Source organism: Gopherus flavomarginatus, chromosome 5 (genome assembly GCF_025201925.1).
Source record: "Gopherus flavomarginatus isolate rGopFla2 chromosome 5, rGopFla2.mat.asm, whole genome shotgun sequence".
NCBI classification, from domain to species: Eukaryota; Metazoa; Chordata; order Testudines; family Testudinidae; genus Gopherus; species Gopherus flavomarginatus.
In genome coordinates this window covers 6,265,578-6,282,976 of record NC_066621.1, presented here as the reverse complement: position 1 = coordinate 6,282,976, position 17,399 = coordinate 6,265,578, and the positions used below count along the sequence as shown (strand labels likewise).

The window sequence follows — 17,399 nt, the reverse complement described above, 5'->3', positions numbered from 1 at the left end:
CCAGGGGCTCGGGGCAGGCCTGCTGCCCAGCCTGTGCCCTGCCGTGTGGGCGTCGCTCCCAGCATATGCTACTGGGGGTTGAGCCACCATGTCCAAGCCATCGTGAGCAACGGGTGATCCTGAGTGTCCAGTGGAAACCCCTTGGAAGGGCTCAGCTGTCGGAAGGTGCTGAACGCCGCCCTCTGGGTCCGGCCCCTTCAAGGGATCTTAGCTGGGCCCCACGGTCACCTGTTGCTCCTGGGCATCTTGGCCTGTCGCTGCTGGGAGCCTGGGGTCGGTCCCTGCGGTGCGGTGGGGCTGGAGGGAGGCAGGGGCACTGGGCAGTGCCCCAGTGCATGCTGGGAGCCTGGGGTCAGTCCCTGCGCTGGGGTTGGGGATGGCAGGGGGTGGCTGGAAGCCCTGGGGTTGTTCTCTGTGGTGTGGCGGTGCTGGGGGGGTGGTAGGCAGTGCCCCAGTGCATTCTGGGAGCCCCAGGGTCATTGCTTGTGCCGTGGAGTTTCAGGAGGGGGGCCAGGCAGTGCCGCAGTGCATGCTGGGAGCCCTGGGGTTGTGTGGCGGAGCTATGGAGGGCTGGACAGTGCCCCAGTGCATGCTGGGAGCCCTGGGGTTGTGTGGCGGAGCTATGGGAGGGCTGGACAGTGCCCCAGTGCGTGCTGGGAGCCCTGGAGTTGTGTGGCGGAGCTATGGAGGGCTGGACAGTGCCCCAGTGCGTGCTGGGAGCCCTGGGGTTGTGTGGCGGAGCTATGGAGGGCTGGACAGTGCCCCAGTGCATGCTGGGAACCCTGGGGTTGTGTGGCGGAGCTATGGAGGGCTGGACAGTGCCCCAGTGCGTGCTGGGAGCCCTGGGGTTGTGTGGCGGAGCTATGGAGGGCTGGACAGTGCCCCAGTGCATGCTGGGAACCCTGGGGTTGTGTGGCAGAGCTATGGGAGGGCTGGACAGTGCCCCAGTGCACGCTGGGAACCCTGGGGTTGTGTGGCGGAGCTATGGAGGGCTGGACAGTGCCCCAGTGCATGCTAGGAGCCTGGGGTCGGTCCCTGCGGTGCGGCGGGGCTGGAGGGAAGCAGGGGCACTGGGCAGTGCCCCAGTGCATGCTGGGATGGGCTAACAAGTCTTCCCTCCCCGCCCAGTATGCGCCAGACGGTGTCCAGAAGATCCTCATCGGGAACAAAGCGGACGAGGAGCAGAAGAGACAAGTGGGCAGGGAACAAGGCCTGCAGGTGAGCGGGCCTCACACCGCAGAGCATGTCCTGCTCCCCTCAACGGGTGCCCATGCCCCCTGGTGCCCATGCCCTTGCTCTTTGTGGGGGCCACGCCCCACGTACTCTGTCTTCCCGGCCCCACCCTACCCCCTGGTCGGCCTCCAGCTGCCCGCGTGCTCCCAGCACTCAGGAGTGAGCGTGCGTGTCTGGAGGGGGAGGGTGGACTTGTCTCCACTGTGCTGAGATTGGCAATCAGTGCCCCGCTCGGTGATGGTCTGAGGGACTCTCTTGCCTTGCAGCTGGCTAAAGAGTACGGGATGGACTTCTACGAAACAAGTGCCTGCACCAACTTCAACATTAAGGAGGTGAGAACCCAGCAGTGTTCTGAGATGGGAGGGTGGGGGACAGGCTCCTTTCCTTGCTATCAGACGGGCAAACCTTGAAAAAGAACCCAGAGCCGGTGGCTTCACCTGCTCTCTCCAGACTGGATTTCGAGCTGATCACTCAACCGGCCCCACCAGTCTCCCAGGAGTTCTGCTTTGGCCTGGGTCAGAAACCGGCTCTTCTCCCAGAGTTATTGTTGTCTTGTTCCACGATTGTTATCTCAGGCCAGGAATCTGGAATGAATTTGTCAACGTGTACAAGGGCCTTGGTAACAGCTTGATCCAAGATGTCCAGCCCCAAATAGCCTCACTTTCCTTACAATGAGAACATCAGAACGGCCATCCTGTGTCAGACCAATGGTCCGTTGCACCCAGTGTCCTGTCTTCCAACAGTGGCTGGTGCCTGGTGCTTCAGAGGGAATGAAAAGGACGGAGCAATTATCGAGTGATCCACCCCCAGTCATCCAGTCCCAGCATCTGGCAGTCAGAGGTTTAGGAACGCCCAGAGCATGCAGTTGCATCCCAGACCATCTTGGCTAAAAGCCATTGATGGACATAACTTCCATGAACTTATCTCGTTCTTTTTTGAACCCGGTTACACTTTTGGCCTTGACAACATCCCTGGGCAATGAGTTCCACAGGCTGGCTGTGCGTTGTGTGAAGAAGAACTTCCTTTTGTTTGTTTTAAACCTGCTGTCTACTCATTTCATTGGGTGCCTCTGGTTCTTCATGTGTTCTGTGAAGGAGTAAATAATGCTTCCTTATTCACTTTCTCCATCCCACTCATGATTTGATAGGCCTCTGTCATATCCCCCCTTAGTCGTCTCTTTTCTAAGCTGAACAGCCCGTCTTTTCAATCTCTCCTCCTACAGAAGCTGCTCCATACTCCTAATCATTTTTGTTGCCCTTCTCTGCACTGTTTCCATTTCTAATACGTGTTTTTGAGATGGGGCGACCAGAACCGCATGCAGTATTGCAGGTGTGGGCGTACCATGGATTTATACAGTGACATTATGATATTGTCTGTCTTATCATCTATCCCTTTCCTAATGGTTCCTATCATTGCTAACTCTTTTGACTGCTGCTGCGCATTGGGCGGATTATTTTTAGACAATGACTCCAAGGTCTTTCTCGAGCGGTAACAGCTAATTTACATCCATCATTGTGTATGTATCGTTGGGATTCTGTTTTCCAATGTGCATTACTTTGCATTTATCAACATCAAATTTCATCTGCAGTTTTGTTGCCCAGTAACCCAGTTTTGTGAGATCCTTTTGTAACTCTTCATAATCGGCTTTGAACTTAACTATCTTGAGGATTGCATCTTGAGTATGCATTCAACGAAGTGGAGGTTCACCCACGCAAGCTCATGCTCCAATACGTCTGTTAGTCTATAAGGTGCCACAGGACTCTTTGTTGAGTATTTTTGTATCATCTGCAAACTTTGCCACCTCCTTGTTTACTCCCTTTACTAGATCATTTATGAATACGTTGAACAGCACAGGTCCCAGTACGAGTCCTTGGGGAACCCCACTTTTTACCTCTCTCCATTCTGAAAATGACCATTTATTCCTACCCTTTGCTTCCTATCTTTTAATCAGTTACTGATCCATGAGAGGACCTTCCCTCTTATCCCATGACTGCTTACTTTGCTTAAGATCCTTTGGTGAGGAACCTTGTCAAACAAAGGCTTTCTGAAAGTCCAAGTACACTATATCCACTGGATCCCCCTTGTCCACATGCTTGTTGCCTCCCTCAAAGAACCCTAATAGATTGGTGAGGCGTGATTTTCCTTTACAAAAGCCATGTTGACTCTTCTCCAACAAATCGTGTTCATCTCTGTGTCTGATAATTTTGTTCTTTTCTAGAGTTTCAAACAAATTGTCTGATACTGAGGTTAGGCTTACCAATCTGTAATTGCTGGGATTGCGTCTGTAGGCCTTTTTAAAAATCGCTGTTACATTAACTATCTTCCAATCATCTGGTACAGAGGCTGATTTAAGTGATAGGTTACATACCACACTTAGTAGTTCTCCAATTTCATATCTGAGTTTCTTCAGAACTCTTGGGTGAATGCCATCTGGTTCTGATGACTCATTACTGGTTAGTTTATCATTTTATTCCAAAACTTCCTCTAATGACACCTCAGGCTGGGATGGTTTCTCAGATTTGTCACCTAAAAAGAATGGATCAGGTGTGGGAATCTCCCTCACATCCTGAGCCATGAAGACCAATGCAAAGAATTCATTTAACTTCTCCACAATAATCTTGTCTTCCTCGAGTGCTCCTTTAGCACCTCGATCGTCCAGTGGCTACACTGACTGTTTGTCAGGCTTCCTGCTGCTGATGTACTTAAAAACAATTTACTGTTAGTTTTTGTGTCTTTTGCTAATTGCTCTTCAAAGTCTTTTTTGGCCTGCCTTGTATTATACTGTTACGCTTGGCTTGCTAGAGTTTATACTACATTCCAAAGCATGGGCAAGTATTAAAGTCTGCTCCCGACGCTTCTTGCAAAGTGGATATATCATGGTCTCATCTCTCTTGATTTTCATTCCTGTCCACAATCTCATGGTCGAGGATGTGATTTTCCGAGATGTTCTGATATCAGTCAGCAGATCTGTCATCTTTTGACCATTAATTTCAGCCAATGTTTCCCTTGATAGGGCGTCAATGTCCTCAACTGTCAGTCCAACTTGAGTTCCTGATCTTTCAGCTTTGGCCGGGTCATCGACTGCTTCGCTCCCGCGTTCACCAACCAGTGATGGAATCATTGATAAGTCAGGGTATTGCCTTGTTTTCCAGGCCTCTGAGCTGTCTTATGACTCACCCTGTAGATAGCATGGAGTGAGTTCTGCCAGCGTTCCCTGGTCAGAGCCTGGATGTGGAGGGGCAGGAAGGGAGGTCTAGCTAGGAAGAGTGGGATGAAAGGAGAACAAAATGGTGAATGTCAGGAACTCTCCTTGTTTGCATCACAACAGCACCAAGAGCCAGCTGGAGGGCTTGACAGACAATGGGGAGGGAGGGATTCCCTGAGGGAAGACGGGGAGACCAGCATCTGAATCCCCCAGGTGCCTGCTGCCTTACTGGCTGGCACCTTACAGCAGCATGGGCTGGAGGAGGGCAGGTGGGGGGTGCTGCCAGCCTTGCCAGGGTGCCTAACGCTGGGCTCTCTCCCGCAGTCCTTCACCCGGCTGACGGAGCTGGTCCTGCAGGCTCACAGGAAGGAGCTGGATGGGCTGCGCTCGTATGCGGTGGACGAACTGAACTTGGCTGAGCTGGAGGAGGAGGAGTGCAAACCCGAGGGGGCAGAGAACTCCCCCAAAGCCTGCTGGTGCTGAAGGGCCTCTCTGCTGCCCGGGTCCCCCTACCCTGCCGCCGGCCTGCTCCGCTCCCTGTGCTGCTGGACTCTGCTCGGGCTCCCCGGTGTGTGTCCTTTGCTGTCCCCTGGGTCTGCCGTGCTCCGTAGGTTCCTCCCGACGTGCTGTGTGTGCCAGATGTCCCGGTGTCACTCTGCCCATCCTGGTGCATTTGTGGTCCCCCACTTCCCACAACCGGAGCAGGATCAGTCTCGCGTGCAGCCTTCCTAGGGGCACCCACAGGCGTCGGCTGGACTTCAGCTCTGGCTGTGCTATCCAGGGATTGCTTCCTTGTGCTCACAAGGACTCCACTTCGCTGCAATGAGTGAGGCAGCCGGGACAGTTGGGCAGGCAGTGCCGGGCCTGGCCCACAGTAACCTGAGCAGAGAAACTTCCACTGCCAACGTGCCCTTCTGCAGGTGGGGCATCCACGAATGTGGCTTCATAGAGGGGCTTTGTGGACATGTGGCTCTGGCTGTCTCAAACACTCGGCCTCCTTCTGCCAGTGTCCCCAGAGCCACCGGCCCTGAAGGCTCCCAGCTGGGAGCAGTGCTGCCGCAGACACCTGTCCGTGCGGTGGGTGGTGCTGGGGCTGCCTGGGACCAATAACCTCAGCTAAACTCTCCCCACCCGCTCGGCTGCCTGCAGTCTGGTGCTCAGACAGGACTCCGGGAGTCCCAGAGAAGTGGGTGGTCGTCCCAAGGGGCTGATCCCTTCCAGCTCTTGGCGGGAGCTGCGGCTGGCCAGTGCCTCTGCAAATGAGGCCACTCCTCTGGGTGCCCATGCTGGGGGTAGGGGCCTTGCGGCTGGCTGCTGGGCTCCCCGAGGCTGCTTAGTGCCAGCACAGGCTCAGAGGCCATCCTGGGCCCTAATGGGGTCACTGCTGTGCTGCCCGGAGATCTCAAGAGCTCTGGCGGCTACTGGAAGATGTCCCTTGGCTTCTCTGGGAGGCAGCCAGATGCCAGACCGTGGGGGCAGCCAGTCTGCTCACGTCTGGCCAGGGGGGCTAACAATCTCCGGAGGTTGGTTCGGCCGTGTCCCCCACAGGCCCGGGAAGAGGTGAACCCCTTGGGAGGACGTACGCCACGGCCTTCCTCCGCGCTGGACTGGCCGAGGAGAGTCACGTCATGAGTCACTCAGGCCACGGATCCAGTTGGCTGGATCCCGGAGGAGCTGTCTGCCACCTGTTTCTTGCCCGCCCCACTGGCCATCCGGAACATGGCAGGGATCTAGAACCAGTGCTGGCTCGACCCCTGCTGTTCCTGGCTCCTGCCAGAGGCCTGCTGCACTTGGCACCTTCTCAGGCTCTCGGGGCTGATCCGCCATCTTCCCCTGTGGGACTGGGCCTGGCCCAGCCAGGGGGTGTGAGAATGTCTCCAGTCCAGTCTGCACTGCATGGTTCTGAGTCCAGTTCCCAGCCCATGTCCAGGAGCTTCCAGGGTGACCTGCATTTACACGCAGGGCTGTGAAACGGGGGCTGCCCTGTCCATGCCACTGGGAGCTGAGCTGTGAGGCATATCCCTGCTGGCGCTGCTCCTTGCCAGCCAGGGCCCGGCTGGCAGATGGACCCTCCTTGCTTTGCGCTCTGCCCCTCTGTCCATTTCTTGGGAGGCTCTTCGGAGCCGGCAGACACCACTTAACCAGCTGGGAAATGGGTTTGCGCCCCCTCCGCCCCCCAGGATATGTTAATTCGTGCTCTTCATTTTCCACCCCTTCCCCTTCTGGTGTCCGAGGAGCAGGGGATGGTGGGAGCCTCAGGAGAGATGGGGGTGGGGTGGGGTCTCACTTTGCAAGTATTAACCCTTTCTGTGCCAGTGCTGGCGGTTACCCGCTACACCGAAGGTGGTGTCAGATGTATGGGCAGGACTGAGTGTCTTCCACGTGCCCTGCTGGGCTAATCAGGGGCCTTGGCTATGGCCCTCCCCCACCATCCCTGGTCGTCTGTGGCGCTGGGAAGGGCAGGCCCCGGGAGAGCGCTGCCTATTGTCCCACCACAAGGGGGCGCTCACCTTCAAACCCAGCAGGGACATGGGGCAGCAGCAGTGCAGGCTCAGGAGCCCTGCAGGAAAGCAGGCGCTGAAGCCAGAGGGCTGGGATGCGATCGGCTCAGCTCTCACGCCCCTCCCTGGGACCCTCACTGCTGGTGAGATGCCCCGGAGCCCTTGTCTGCAACAAGGGGGAAGCAGGGACTCGTGGAGCGCTGCAAAGAGGAGAACGCTGCGGGCGAAGGCTCTCGGTGCCCCTGCCAATGGGCAGTGGATGGGGGCAGATCGTGCTGCTGTGGGAGGGGGAGAGGCACCCATCCGATCCTTCCTTCCTGCTGGGCTCACCCCGTGCAGCAGGGCTCTAGGAATCCGCCCGTGTATTTCCACACTCAGCCCCAAGGTGCAGATGCTGCGCTCTGAACCAAGCTAGGAACTGCTGCTGCCGGAGGTCGTTAGACTCCCGCTCAGCCTCCCCTTGCTGCATGGCTTCTGGGGGGCTCCACGTGTCCGCGAAGGCAGCCCTGACTGCCCCCCGCAGGAAGCCTTGGCTCTGTGGGGCGGCGGGCCTGCTTCTCTTAGGCACTGCCTGGGGAGGTCCTGTTGCTGGTGCTGGACCGAGAGGCAATGGTTGCAAAGCTGGCTCGGTGCAGAGCGCCCTGAGTTCCCGGATGCCAGGTGGTGGTAAGATTGCCCTATGGGCGGTCAGTTTCCTAGAGAAATGCTCCCAGCTCCTGGCCCCAACTCCTCCATTGCTAGTGGACCAGGCTTCCTCTGGTACATGAGCCAGGCGTCCTGCCTGCCTCGGTTAGCCATGGATCTTTGCCTCTTTGTCTCCAGCAGCGACTGTCTGCTCATCCCGTCCTGAGGTCCTGTTTGAAAACACAAAGCTGCCCCCCGTGAGTCCTCGGCTGTGTGTGTCCATTCCGCCCGCAGCGCCCTCTGCCCTCCCGGGGGGGCCTCGTGTCACCTATTCCTGGAGTTCATTATTTTAGACACAAATGTTTACAAAATAAAGGTGATTTCAAACCGGTGAGGGGGCTGCCTCGTTCCTTCTCTCTGGGATCTCGCCACCTGGAGACAGGGCTCTGAGAGGCAGAATGGGACTGCAGTGAGTTTGAGGGTCTGGCCCAGGTGGGCGCATGGATGGTCAGATATTGCTGCTGCGTCTCGCTGGCACCACCTGCTCTCTCGAGCTGGGTGGGCAATGCAGGCCTGCTATGCATATCTGTCCTGGTCCTGGGGTGCCCTGGAGCACAGCAGCTGACCTGTGAGTTGGTGCAGTGAGCTGTACCTTGGCAACCTGTGCCCAGCTGGCAGATGGACAGGGAGGGTGGGGGGACGGAGCTGCCATGGTTTTGCAGTAGCTGGGAGCTGTTTGTTCTCACTGGCCAGATTCGCCCAGCAGAGCAGCGCAGGGGGTTGGGAATGCTGACAGGAGTCTGGCCTGGAGCAGGCTAAGAGCCTTTCCCTCAGATTGTGAAGAACTTCAAAAAGATCTCACAAAACTAAGTGATTGGGCAACAAGACGGCAAATGAAATTTAATGTGGATAAACGTAAAGTAATGCACATTGGAAAAAATAACCCCAACTATACATACAATATGATGGGGGCTAATTTAGCTACAACGAGTCAGGAAAAAGATCTTGGAGTCATCGTGGACAGTTCTCTGAAGATGTCCACGTAGTGTGCAGAGATGGTCAAAAAAGCAAACAGGATGTTAGGAATCATTAAAAAGGGGATAGAGAATAAGACTGAGAATATATTATTGTCCTTATATAAATCCATGGTACGCCCACATCTTGAATACTGCGTACAGATGTGGTCTCCTCACCTCAAAAAAGATATACTGGCACTAGAAAAGGTTCAGAAAAGGGCAACTAAAATGATTAGGGGTTTGGAGAGGGTCCCATATGAGGAAAGATTAAGGCGGCTAGGCCTCTTCAGCTTGGAAAAGAGGAGACTAAGGAGGGATATGATAGAGGTGTATAAAATCTTGAGTGATGTGGAGAAAGTGGATAAGGAAACGTTATTTACTTATTCCCATAATACAAGAACTAGGGGCCACCAAATGAAACTAACGGGCAGCAGGTTTAAAACAAATAAAAGGAAGTTCTTCTTCACACAGCGCACAGTCAACTTGTGGAACTCCTTACCTGAGGAGGTTGTGAAGGCCAGGACTATAACAGTGTTTAAAAGGGAACTGGATAAATTCATGGTGGTGAAGTCCATAAATGGCTATTAGCCAGGATGAGTAAGGAATGGTGTCCCTAGCCTCTGTTTGTCAGAGGATGGAGATGGATGGCAGGAGAGAGATCACTCGATCATTGCCTGTTAGGTTCACTCCCTCTGGGGCACCTGGCATTGGCCACTGTCGGTAGACAGATACTGGGCTAGATGGACCTTTGGTCTGACCTGGTACAGCCGTTCTTATGTTATGTTATGTTTATGTTATGTACACCTCCCTCCCCTACAGCCAGGGCAAAGCCGGGCAGGACTGAGGCTGGGCTTGGATGCTACAGATGGTAACCACAGTCTGGCACTGTTCTCTGACTGCACTGGCTTGGGGCAGCTGTCTGTGGGCACGGGCAGCAGCCAGGAAAAGATAAAAGCTGGATGTCAAACCCTCATCAGCCTGGGCTCTGGTTTCTCTGCTGCCCCAGGGGCGGCTCTGGTTCCAGGCAGCTGCACGAGGGCCCCGTGTGCTAGCAATTGGATCCCACTGTCAGTAATTCCAGCTGCTTTCTTCTGGGGCGGGAGGGGCTGAGCACCTGGGGGGTGTTCCCTTTTGAGGGGGTGGGGCAGGCACCCTGGAGTGTTCCATTTCCTTGAGGGTGCGGTGTCAGATGGGCTGAAGACCCACCCAGGGACAGTCGCTTGTGCTGAAACTGAGGCCTGAGCTGGAATTTTGGCTCCCAAGCAAGCCTTGAACCTGGGTCTCCTACAGCGTGTATGTGAGAGCACCCGGGAGCCAGGCGTAGGCACCACCTGCAGCTGCTGCAGCAGGGTTTGTGGTTCCCCAGCACCGGCGCTGACAGCGGGACAGATCTCCGGGCACTGGCCCCACTGAGAGCAGATGCACTGACGTCCACTTGCAGGAAATGAGCTGAGCTCCTTGTACACCTCCCTGGGCGCCCACAGAGGCGTCCTGCTGCCACCTTGGCTCACCCAGCTGTCCTTCCCCGACTGGCCGTGAGCTGCAGCTCCCCTGAACAGCCCTAGCCCATTCTAGTCTGGCTCTTAGAGAAAGAAAACCCCTTTGCTGGACCATCTGCCTTGGCAACAGGAGCAGAGCCCGCTCCTGGCAGTGTGTGTGTGTGGGGGGACTGGTACCACATGAGCCTCCCACAGGGGTGTTGTCACCCGTGGCAGCAGAAGCTGAGGCAGGAGGCAAGCCTGGCATGACAGCACTGGGACAGGTGAGGAGCTGGGGCAACAGAGGAAACTGGGCCAGGCCTAGCCAGTCCCTGGCCACATGCCAGCCCAGCATTTCTCTCACGCTGCTGGCTCCGGCTCCAAGATCTCAGCTTGTTTGTTTAAATCAGGCTCCAGCGGAAGTGGTTGCAAGAAAAACCTCCCTCCTCTACTCAGCCCTGCAGGTTGGAGAGGTCTGAGCTGTCCCATCTATCTGCCGAGGGGGGTGAACTTCACCCACCCAGTGCTGTGAGGACTGCGAATGTCTCTCCCGGTCACTAGTTAGTTGCTCAGAGTGAGGCTGAGTTCTCCTCTGACATCCAGCTACCCCGGGGGGCGGGGGGGATTTGCACAGACACACCCACTCTGCCTAGGTGGTCAGTGGGCAGAGCTGCGTGGGGTTATAAATCACTTTATTGAGCACAGGGCTAACAAAAAGTGGCTGTCCTTAGTGCATGAGTAAGGGACAGCAGAACTGTGTCTAGCATCACCTGATGGGGGGGGGAGGGTGTCACCCTCATCTGAACCTCGCTCGCGAACCAGCAATAAGGATACCAAGTGCCATTGACAATGAGTGTGTGGGCTGTGGTGTTTCTGCTTGGCTGTTTGCATTCTGGGTTGAGCTTTACGGTGTCTCTACAGGGCTGATAAATACCTGGGGCTGGCCTGTGACAGCTGGTTCAGGCTAAGGGGATGTTTAATTGAAGTGTAGAGCGGATGGCTGGAGATCTTGCTGCTTTGTGAGGTCCCAGAGCACGGACCCCACCCCAAACCCAAATGCTACACTGCACCCACTTAGCCAGAGTCAACTGGCACAAACCCACCCCAGGTGTTCCACTGTAGTGTAGACATAACCCAGAGCTGCTATTTGACCCTCCCCTCTCCAGTGCTTAAAGACAGAGCTGATTGGGCTCGAGTGAGAGTCCTTGTTTCTGTGCAGTGATGGGTACAGCTGAAATTCCTGATGAGTAAGTGTAGGGGCTCTGGCTTAGTCAAGGTGTGGGGGCGGCGTTGCAGGGAAAGGCGATGACAGGGCAGCAGCGCAGAGATTCCTGGCTAGCCAGTGAAATCACCGAGAGCTGGGGGATCTTGGAACACGGCATCGTGGAAGGAGCAGCGAGCAGCGTCAGCAGCAGCAGGGCTGACCGCAGCAGAGCTTGCAGCGGCAGTGAGCCCGTTGCAGAGGTGGTGGTAGCAGTGAGGGGGGTGTTGTTTGGGGTGCATGAGGTGATGCAGATTTAGAAGGGAGCGGTGTGTTAAAGGGATGTTTGTTTGGACTTTCACACCAGGAGGTGGGAAACTGAGGCAAAGGCCCCTGTTAAGTTTTCCCAGATCAGGGGGTGTGATTTGAGCTGGTTCTGTTTTGTATTGTGAAGAGGAACCCCTAGATACTGACCCTGTCCTGTTGCTGCCAACATCACCTGGCAGAAGGGTTATATGCCCTCCCCAGTCAGCTGAACGTGGCCCTATTCCAGCCCCACAGGGAGAGCCTCGAGGAAACCCGCTCACATTTTGATCAGCTGCATTGGCTAATGTCAACTGGCTCAGTGGGTGGGTGGCTCTGGGAAGGGCCCCCAGCTCTTTCCCCCCCATCTGAGCCCTGGTGCTAGAAGAAGTTGGACGCATGGATACTTGATAAGGGGCTGAGGAGAGGGGCATGGAGAGGAGCGTGCCAGGGGGGCATGCCCAGCTCCCATGCTGTCTAGTATAATCTAATCTCTGCCTTCTGTCATGAGGCTGTGCCATCTGCATACTGCTGGGCTGGGGGCAGCAAGGGGACTGCATGAAGCCCACGGTAGATGGGCCAAGTGCCCAGTAATGGCCCCACACTGGGGTGGCCGGGCTCTCTGCGACTGTGCCACACAGCTGGAGGAGTCCAGAAGACGCTAGGAGGTGGGGAGCCCTGTTATAAACGATTACATCCTGCCCCATTTACCATAAATACCCCCACTACTGTTCCAGGAGCACATCAATACTGGGAGTGGGGCCGTGCGCCGACACCCAGTGAGAGACAGGCTCTGCCCCTAAGAGCTCACAGCCTCCATAGATAGTGGGTGGAGGGGAAACTGAGGCCTGGAGGTGGCAGGATGGAGCTGCCTAGAGTTGCAGGCCCTGCCTTGCCCTGCCGCCACCAATTTCCTACCCAGCTATTTCCTATGGGCGCTGCCTGCAGCTAACTGATCCACTGTGGGAAGGAGCCTGCTCAGGTGCCTCTGAGAGCTGCTGCCTTGAAAACCCCTCAAGGGCCCGGGCCGTGCCTGCCGGGTACTGTTCCCAGGGCGGTGAGATGCCGGCCAGCCTCAGAACCTGCTGTGGGTGCCGAGCCCAGCCAGCCTGGATGGAGGGATACACACACACACGACTGGGGCTCTGGTAAGCATGGGGCCACCCCTGCCCCCAAGAGGATTATTAACAAAAGAGGGTTGGGGATGGGGCTCTGTTTACCGCTAGGAGGCAGCGTAGTGAGTAGCTAGAACACTGGACTGGGCCCCAGGAGCCCTGGGTTCTAACCCCAGCTTTGTCACTGGCCTGCTGGGTAAGACCCCGCCTCGAGCCTTAGTTTCCCCCTGGGGGTAATGATACTGCCCTGCTTTGAGAGTGACAGATGAAAAGCATTACATATGCTCACTGCTATAGCCCAGGAACATACAGTCTGTTTTCCCTGGGGAGCTCTGCCTCACCCAGCCAGAGTGAGCACATCTCAGTGGAATGTGTACATTTACACTCAGACTTCCTTTTTCCCCTGTGGCCATTGGAATCAAATTGTCCTGGGTGAGATTTAAAGTCAACCCCTCTACCCTGTCTGAGTGGCCCCCTGCCCCGCCCCCAGCTGGGCTTTGGGCAGCTCATTGCACGGACACCAGCTGAGTTTCCAGTGTGCAGCAGCTCCCATCTGTCATTTAAGGCCCTCTGAATACCTCATCTTGATGCAAGCCCGGCACACGTCCCAGCTATTCACTGCCTTGCCAGGCCCCTGTTCACATGGTATCTGAGTGCATCACCCCCGGTCACAGAGTTACCCTTGTGCCCCCTAGGAGGGTGGTGAAGCACTGGAATGGGTTACCTAGGGAGGTGGTGGAATCTCCTTCCTTAGAGGTTTTTAAGGTTAGGCTTGACAAAGCCCTGGCTGGGATGATTTAGTTGGGGATTGGTCCTGCTTTGAGCAGGGGGTTGGACTAGATAACCTCCTGAGGTCCCTTCCAACCCTGATATTCTAAGGAGAAGCCCCATTTCACGAGAGAGGCACCAGGTGGATTAAGTGACTTAGCCAAGGTCACCCAGTAGGTCAGTGGCACAGTCGGGCCTAGAACCCAGGTGTCCTGAGGCCCAGGCCAGCTTTCCTTCCTCCCCGAAGCCTTTGCAGGCCACCCCCTTCCACCCTGCCTGGCCTGGCCTGGCCTGAGAGCAGGAAGGTGCATACCAAACTCAAGGTGCCTTTTCTCTTTCCCTTGTCCATGTCTGTTAGGGTTGGGCTGGCATTGAACCAGTGAGCCAGGGCAGGTCTGTAGGACAACGCCACGGGCAGCAGAGCTTAGCTGTTGTGCCCTCGATTGAGTGTTATCAGCAAAGTCAAGCCCTGGGAAGAGGGAAATTTGGGCATTGGCTCAGGCTCGTTGACCCGGTGTCAGCGGCTGGGGGAGATTCCTGAACATTCTTCTCCTAAGGCAGCAGCGCCAGTCAGGCCCAGCCCCCATGCTGACATCTTCTAAAGGTATTTTTTAAAGTTTCTTTATGTATTTTATATTACAATAGGGTTTAGTTATTCTGTTATAACATCAAATTAAATTAAAAATACCAATAAACCAAATTCTAAAGTGCAGTCATTGCAAAATGAAAAAGTGAAAGGTCCCATTCTGAGCAAGTCAAAAATGCTTTGTCAATTCACTGAAATCGACGTTACCGCAGAATGTTTTCATTTTGTCAGATTTACTTTTTCTGATGGAAAACCAGTGTCAGAAAATTTTCCACATACTCAGATAGAAGAAGGAAAAAGAAAAGGAAACCAAAAGGTTGGCTTGTTACGGTTTAAATCTCATGAAGTTTTAAACAAATCTCCTGATTTTTGAACACTTGTGGCTAAGGATGCTGAAACGGGCCTGTCACTCATTGTGTGTCTGTGCAGTGCCCAGCCCAATGGGGCCCTGATCTCAGCCAAAGCAGGATCTGTTTCCTGCTATGTGTGTCTGTGCAGCACCTGGCACATCAGGGCCCTGATCTCAGCTGGGGCAGGGCCTGTCACTCGCTGTGTGTCTGTGCAGCACCTGGCCCCACTGGGCCCTGCTCTCAGCTGGGGCAGGACCTGTCTCTCACTGTGTCTGTGCAGCACCTGGCACAACAGGGCCCTGCTCTCAGCTGGGGCAGGTCCTGTCTCTCCCTGTGTGTCTGCGCAGCACCTGGCCCAACAGGGCCCTGATCTTGGGATGTCTAGGGGTCAGTGGAAGGCACATCCTACCAGTCACTGTCTGATTCTTCCCTCTCAGTTGCATCCCCCCAGTGCAATGTCTCTGCTATAGGAGCTGACCAACTTGAATTACTGAGAACTAGCCGGAGTATCAGGTTGGCCTGAATTTCCTTCCTGTGCTGGCTGCTTTGCAACGAGACCTGTGCAGGCCTGACCTGCTGCTTTGCTCTGCGGCCAGAAAAAGCTGGCTCACTGACAGGGGAGCGCTCTGCTTTCTTCCAGGAGGTGCCAAGAACGGAGAGACCGTTGGAGCCGCCCATCACGTGGGGCACGGGGCGAGCCTTAAGCCAGCGCCTGCAAGCAGGCGAGGCTCACTGTGCAGCTGCAGCCATGGCTCACATCGCCAAGTCCTTCTACGACCTGAGCGCCACCAACATCCACGGGGAGAAGGTGGATTTCAACAACTTCCGGGGCCGGGTGGTTTTGATTGAGAACGTGGCATCCCTCTGAGCCACCACAGTGCGGGATTACACCCAGCTCAACCAGCTGCAGGCCCGGTACCCGCAGCGGCTGGTCGTGCTGGGCTTCCCTTGCAACCAGTTTGGCTACCAGGTATGTGGCACCTGCACGCAAACCCCCACACCCCATGTCCTCTGCCTCACCAAAGAGCCCTGGAGGTTGCAGGCCCTGCAGGATCATCCCCCTCCAGCGTGCTGAGCATGCAGCGGGTGCTGGCTCGGTGCTTGGAGAGCTCCCACCAGCTAGGGGCTGGGAACAAGAGACGTGTGCGGCCCCAGTTCCTCCTATGGCGTCTCGCCTGGGCATGTGGGATAGGGTCAGAGTGACCGCTGGGGTAGGAATTGCGGGGGGAGGGGGGATCACCCCCTTGGGATGGCCATGCAGCAGCACGGGGACATGGGACCAGTGCCCCCAGTCCAGCCGAGATCAGTTCCAAAGCCAGGCAGTGACCCAAGGGATCGGCTGCCCACCGCCCTGTTGCTTACACTGGTGACGCTCTGCCTTGTACCAGGGTGTGGGGCGGGAGCACCCTGCCCTTTGATTCTGCTGCCAGTGCCACCCTGCATGGCACAGGCAGGTATGAGTGAACTAGCCGATGCTGGCCTCAGCAGCACCTGTAAGACCCAACGGCCCAGGTGGGTCTGTACTGAATGCAGCATGTGTTTTGCATGCTCTTGCCCCAGGCTGGGCTCCCTCTTCCCAGCCTGTCTCCTGCTTTCCTGGCAAGGTGTCCTCCTGCCCATGTAAAGCCTCTTTGGTGACCCCTCAGTGGCAGCCTGAGCACTGCCCAGAGGCGGGCATTGGAGCAGCTCCACCGTACAGGTGGCAGAGACGGGCCCCAGCGTGCGAGTATCTCACCTGGCTGCAGCCTGACGGGCAGGGCCCAGGCTGCCCCCACAACCAGACCAGTGTGAGAGCAGCTAGAGATGGAGCAGGGTGGCTGGGTCCCTTCCAGGGGCCAGGACAGGGTTCTTTGCTGGGACTGTACAATCTAGCTGCTGGTCAGGACGTTTCCCCTGCTCTCACATGGTGGCCCAGCAGGGAGGTCAATGAACAGTGATACAGGATGCCTGGGTTCTCTTCCCAGCCCTGCCACAGCTCTACTGGGTGACCTTCGGCAAGTCACTTCCCTGCCCTGTGCCTCAGTTTCCCCTTTGCCTGTTTTGTCTATTCAGACTGTGGGCTCCCTGGGGCAGGGACTAGCGCTCGCTCTGGGTCTGTGCAGCACTTGGCACGAGGGGGAGGAGGTGATCTCCGCCAGGGTCAAAGCAGTGCCAGGACAATGCCCCCACCCCGATCTCAGTGGGGGTCTATGCAGCTCAGGACATAATGGGCGGGGGGGAGGGAACCTCAGTCACACCCTGAATTCTTCACAGTGTGCTTGAGGGAAGGCAAATAAATGAGGGAGTGGCAGAACAGGCTGGGCCAGTGTGCTGGGGGCTGGGACCATCCATGAGTCACTAAGAAGCAGCGGGAGGCGGGGGACAGGGCTGGGCTCCAGTCCATCCCTGGATGCCATTGCTCTGCGGCCCGACACGCCCTGTCCTCTCCCCGGCAGGAGAACAGCACCAATGAGGAGATCCTCAAAAGCCTGAAGTACGTGCGGCCCGGGGCCGGCTTCGAGCCCAACTTCACCCTCTTCCAGAAATGCCAGGTGAACGGGCAGGACGTGCACCCCGTCTTCACCTACCTGAAGGCCCACCTGCCCACCCCAGCCGACGAGCCCTCTGCCATCATGAACGACCCCAAGTTCGTCGTGTGGAGCCCGGTGCGGCGCAGCGACCTCTCCTGGAACTTCGAGAAGTTCCTGGTGGGGCCCGAGGGGGAGCCCTTCAAACGCTACAGCCCCAAGTTCCAGACCATTGCCGTCGAGCCCGACATCCAGCGTCTCCTCAAGCTAGCCAAATAGGGGGGCAGGAATGGGAGTCCGGATGCAGCGCCCCCTGCTGGAGGGGCACAGTGGCCATTGGAGCGGCAGCCACCCCCTAAGTCTCAGCCCGCTGCGGCCAGCATCAGCGCTTTACCAGGTGACGGCCCCTTTCTAAACTGCATGGGAAGGGGGCCCGAAGGGGGTAAAGGCACTGAACGCTTGGCCCTCTGGGCACCGGGCACCGCCTGGTCTAATAAACAGGCCTGAAAAGA

General features: G+C 56.4%; 1 protein-coding gene across 2 annotated transcripts in view; it reads left to right on the top strand.

Moving 5' to 3' along the window:
• The window catches only part of RAB15 (RAB15, member RAS oncogene family), a 35,573-nt gene extending 18,174 nt beyond the window's left edge, over positions 1-17,399 (top strand). Inside the window, exons 5-8 of one of the 2 annotated variants that reach the window (XM_050956920.1) lie at positions 1,129-1,218; positions 1,500-1,565; positions 15,021-15,350; positions 16,816-17,399. In XM_050956920.1, coding sequence (XP_050812877.1) covers positions 1,129-1,218; positions 1,500-1,565; positions 15,021-15,350; positions 16,816-17,166 — 837 coding nt within the window. In that variant the 3' untranslated portion in view covers positions 17,167-17,399. Of the gene's footprint in view, positions 1-1,128; positions 1,219-1,499; positions 1,566-4,762; positions 7,956-15,020; positions 15,351-16,815 lie in introns of those variants that run through there. The other variant, XM_050956921.1, reaches the window with a different exon arrangement.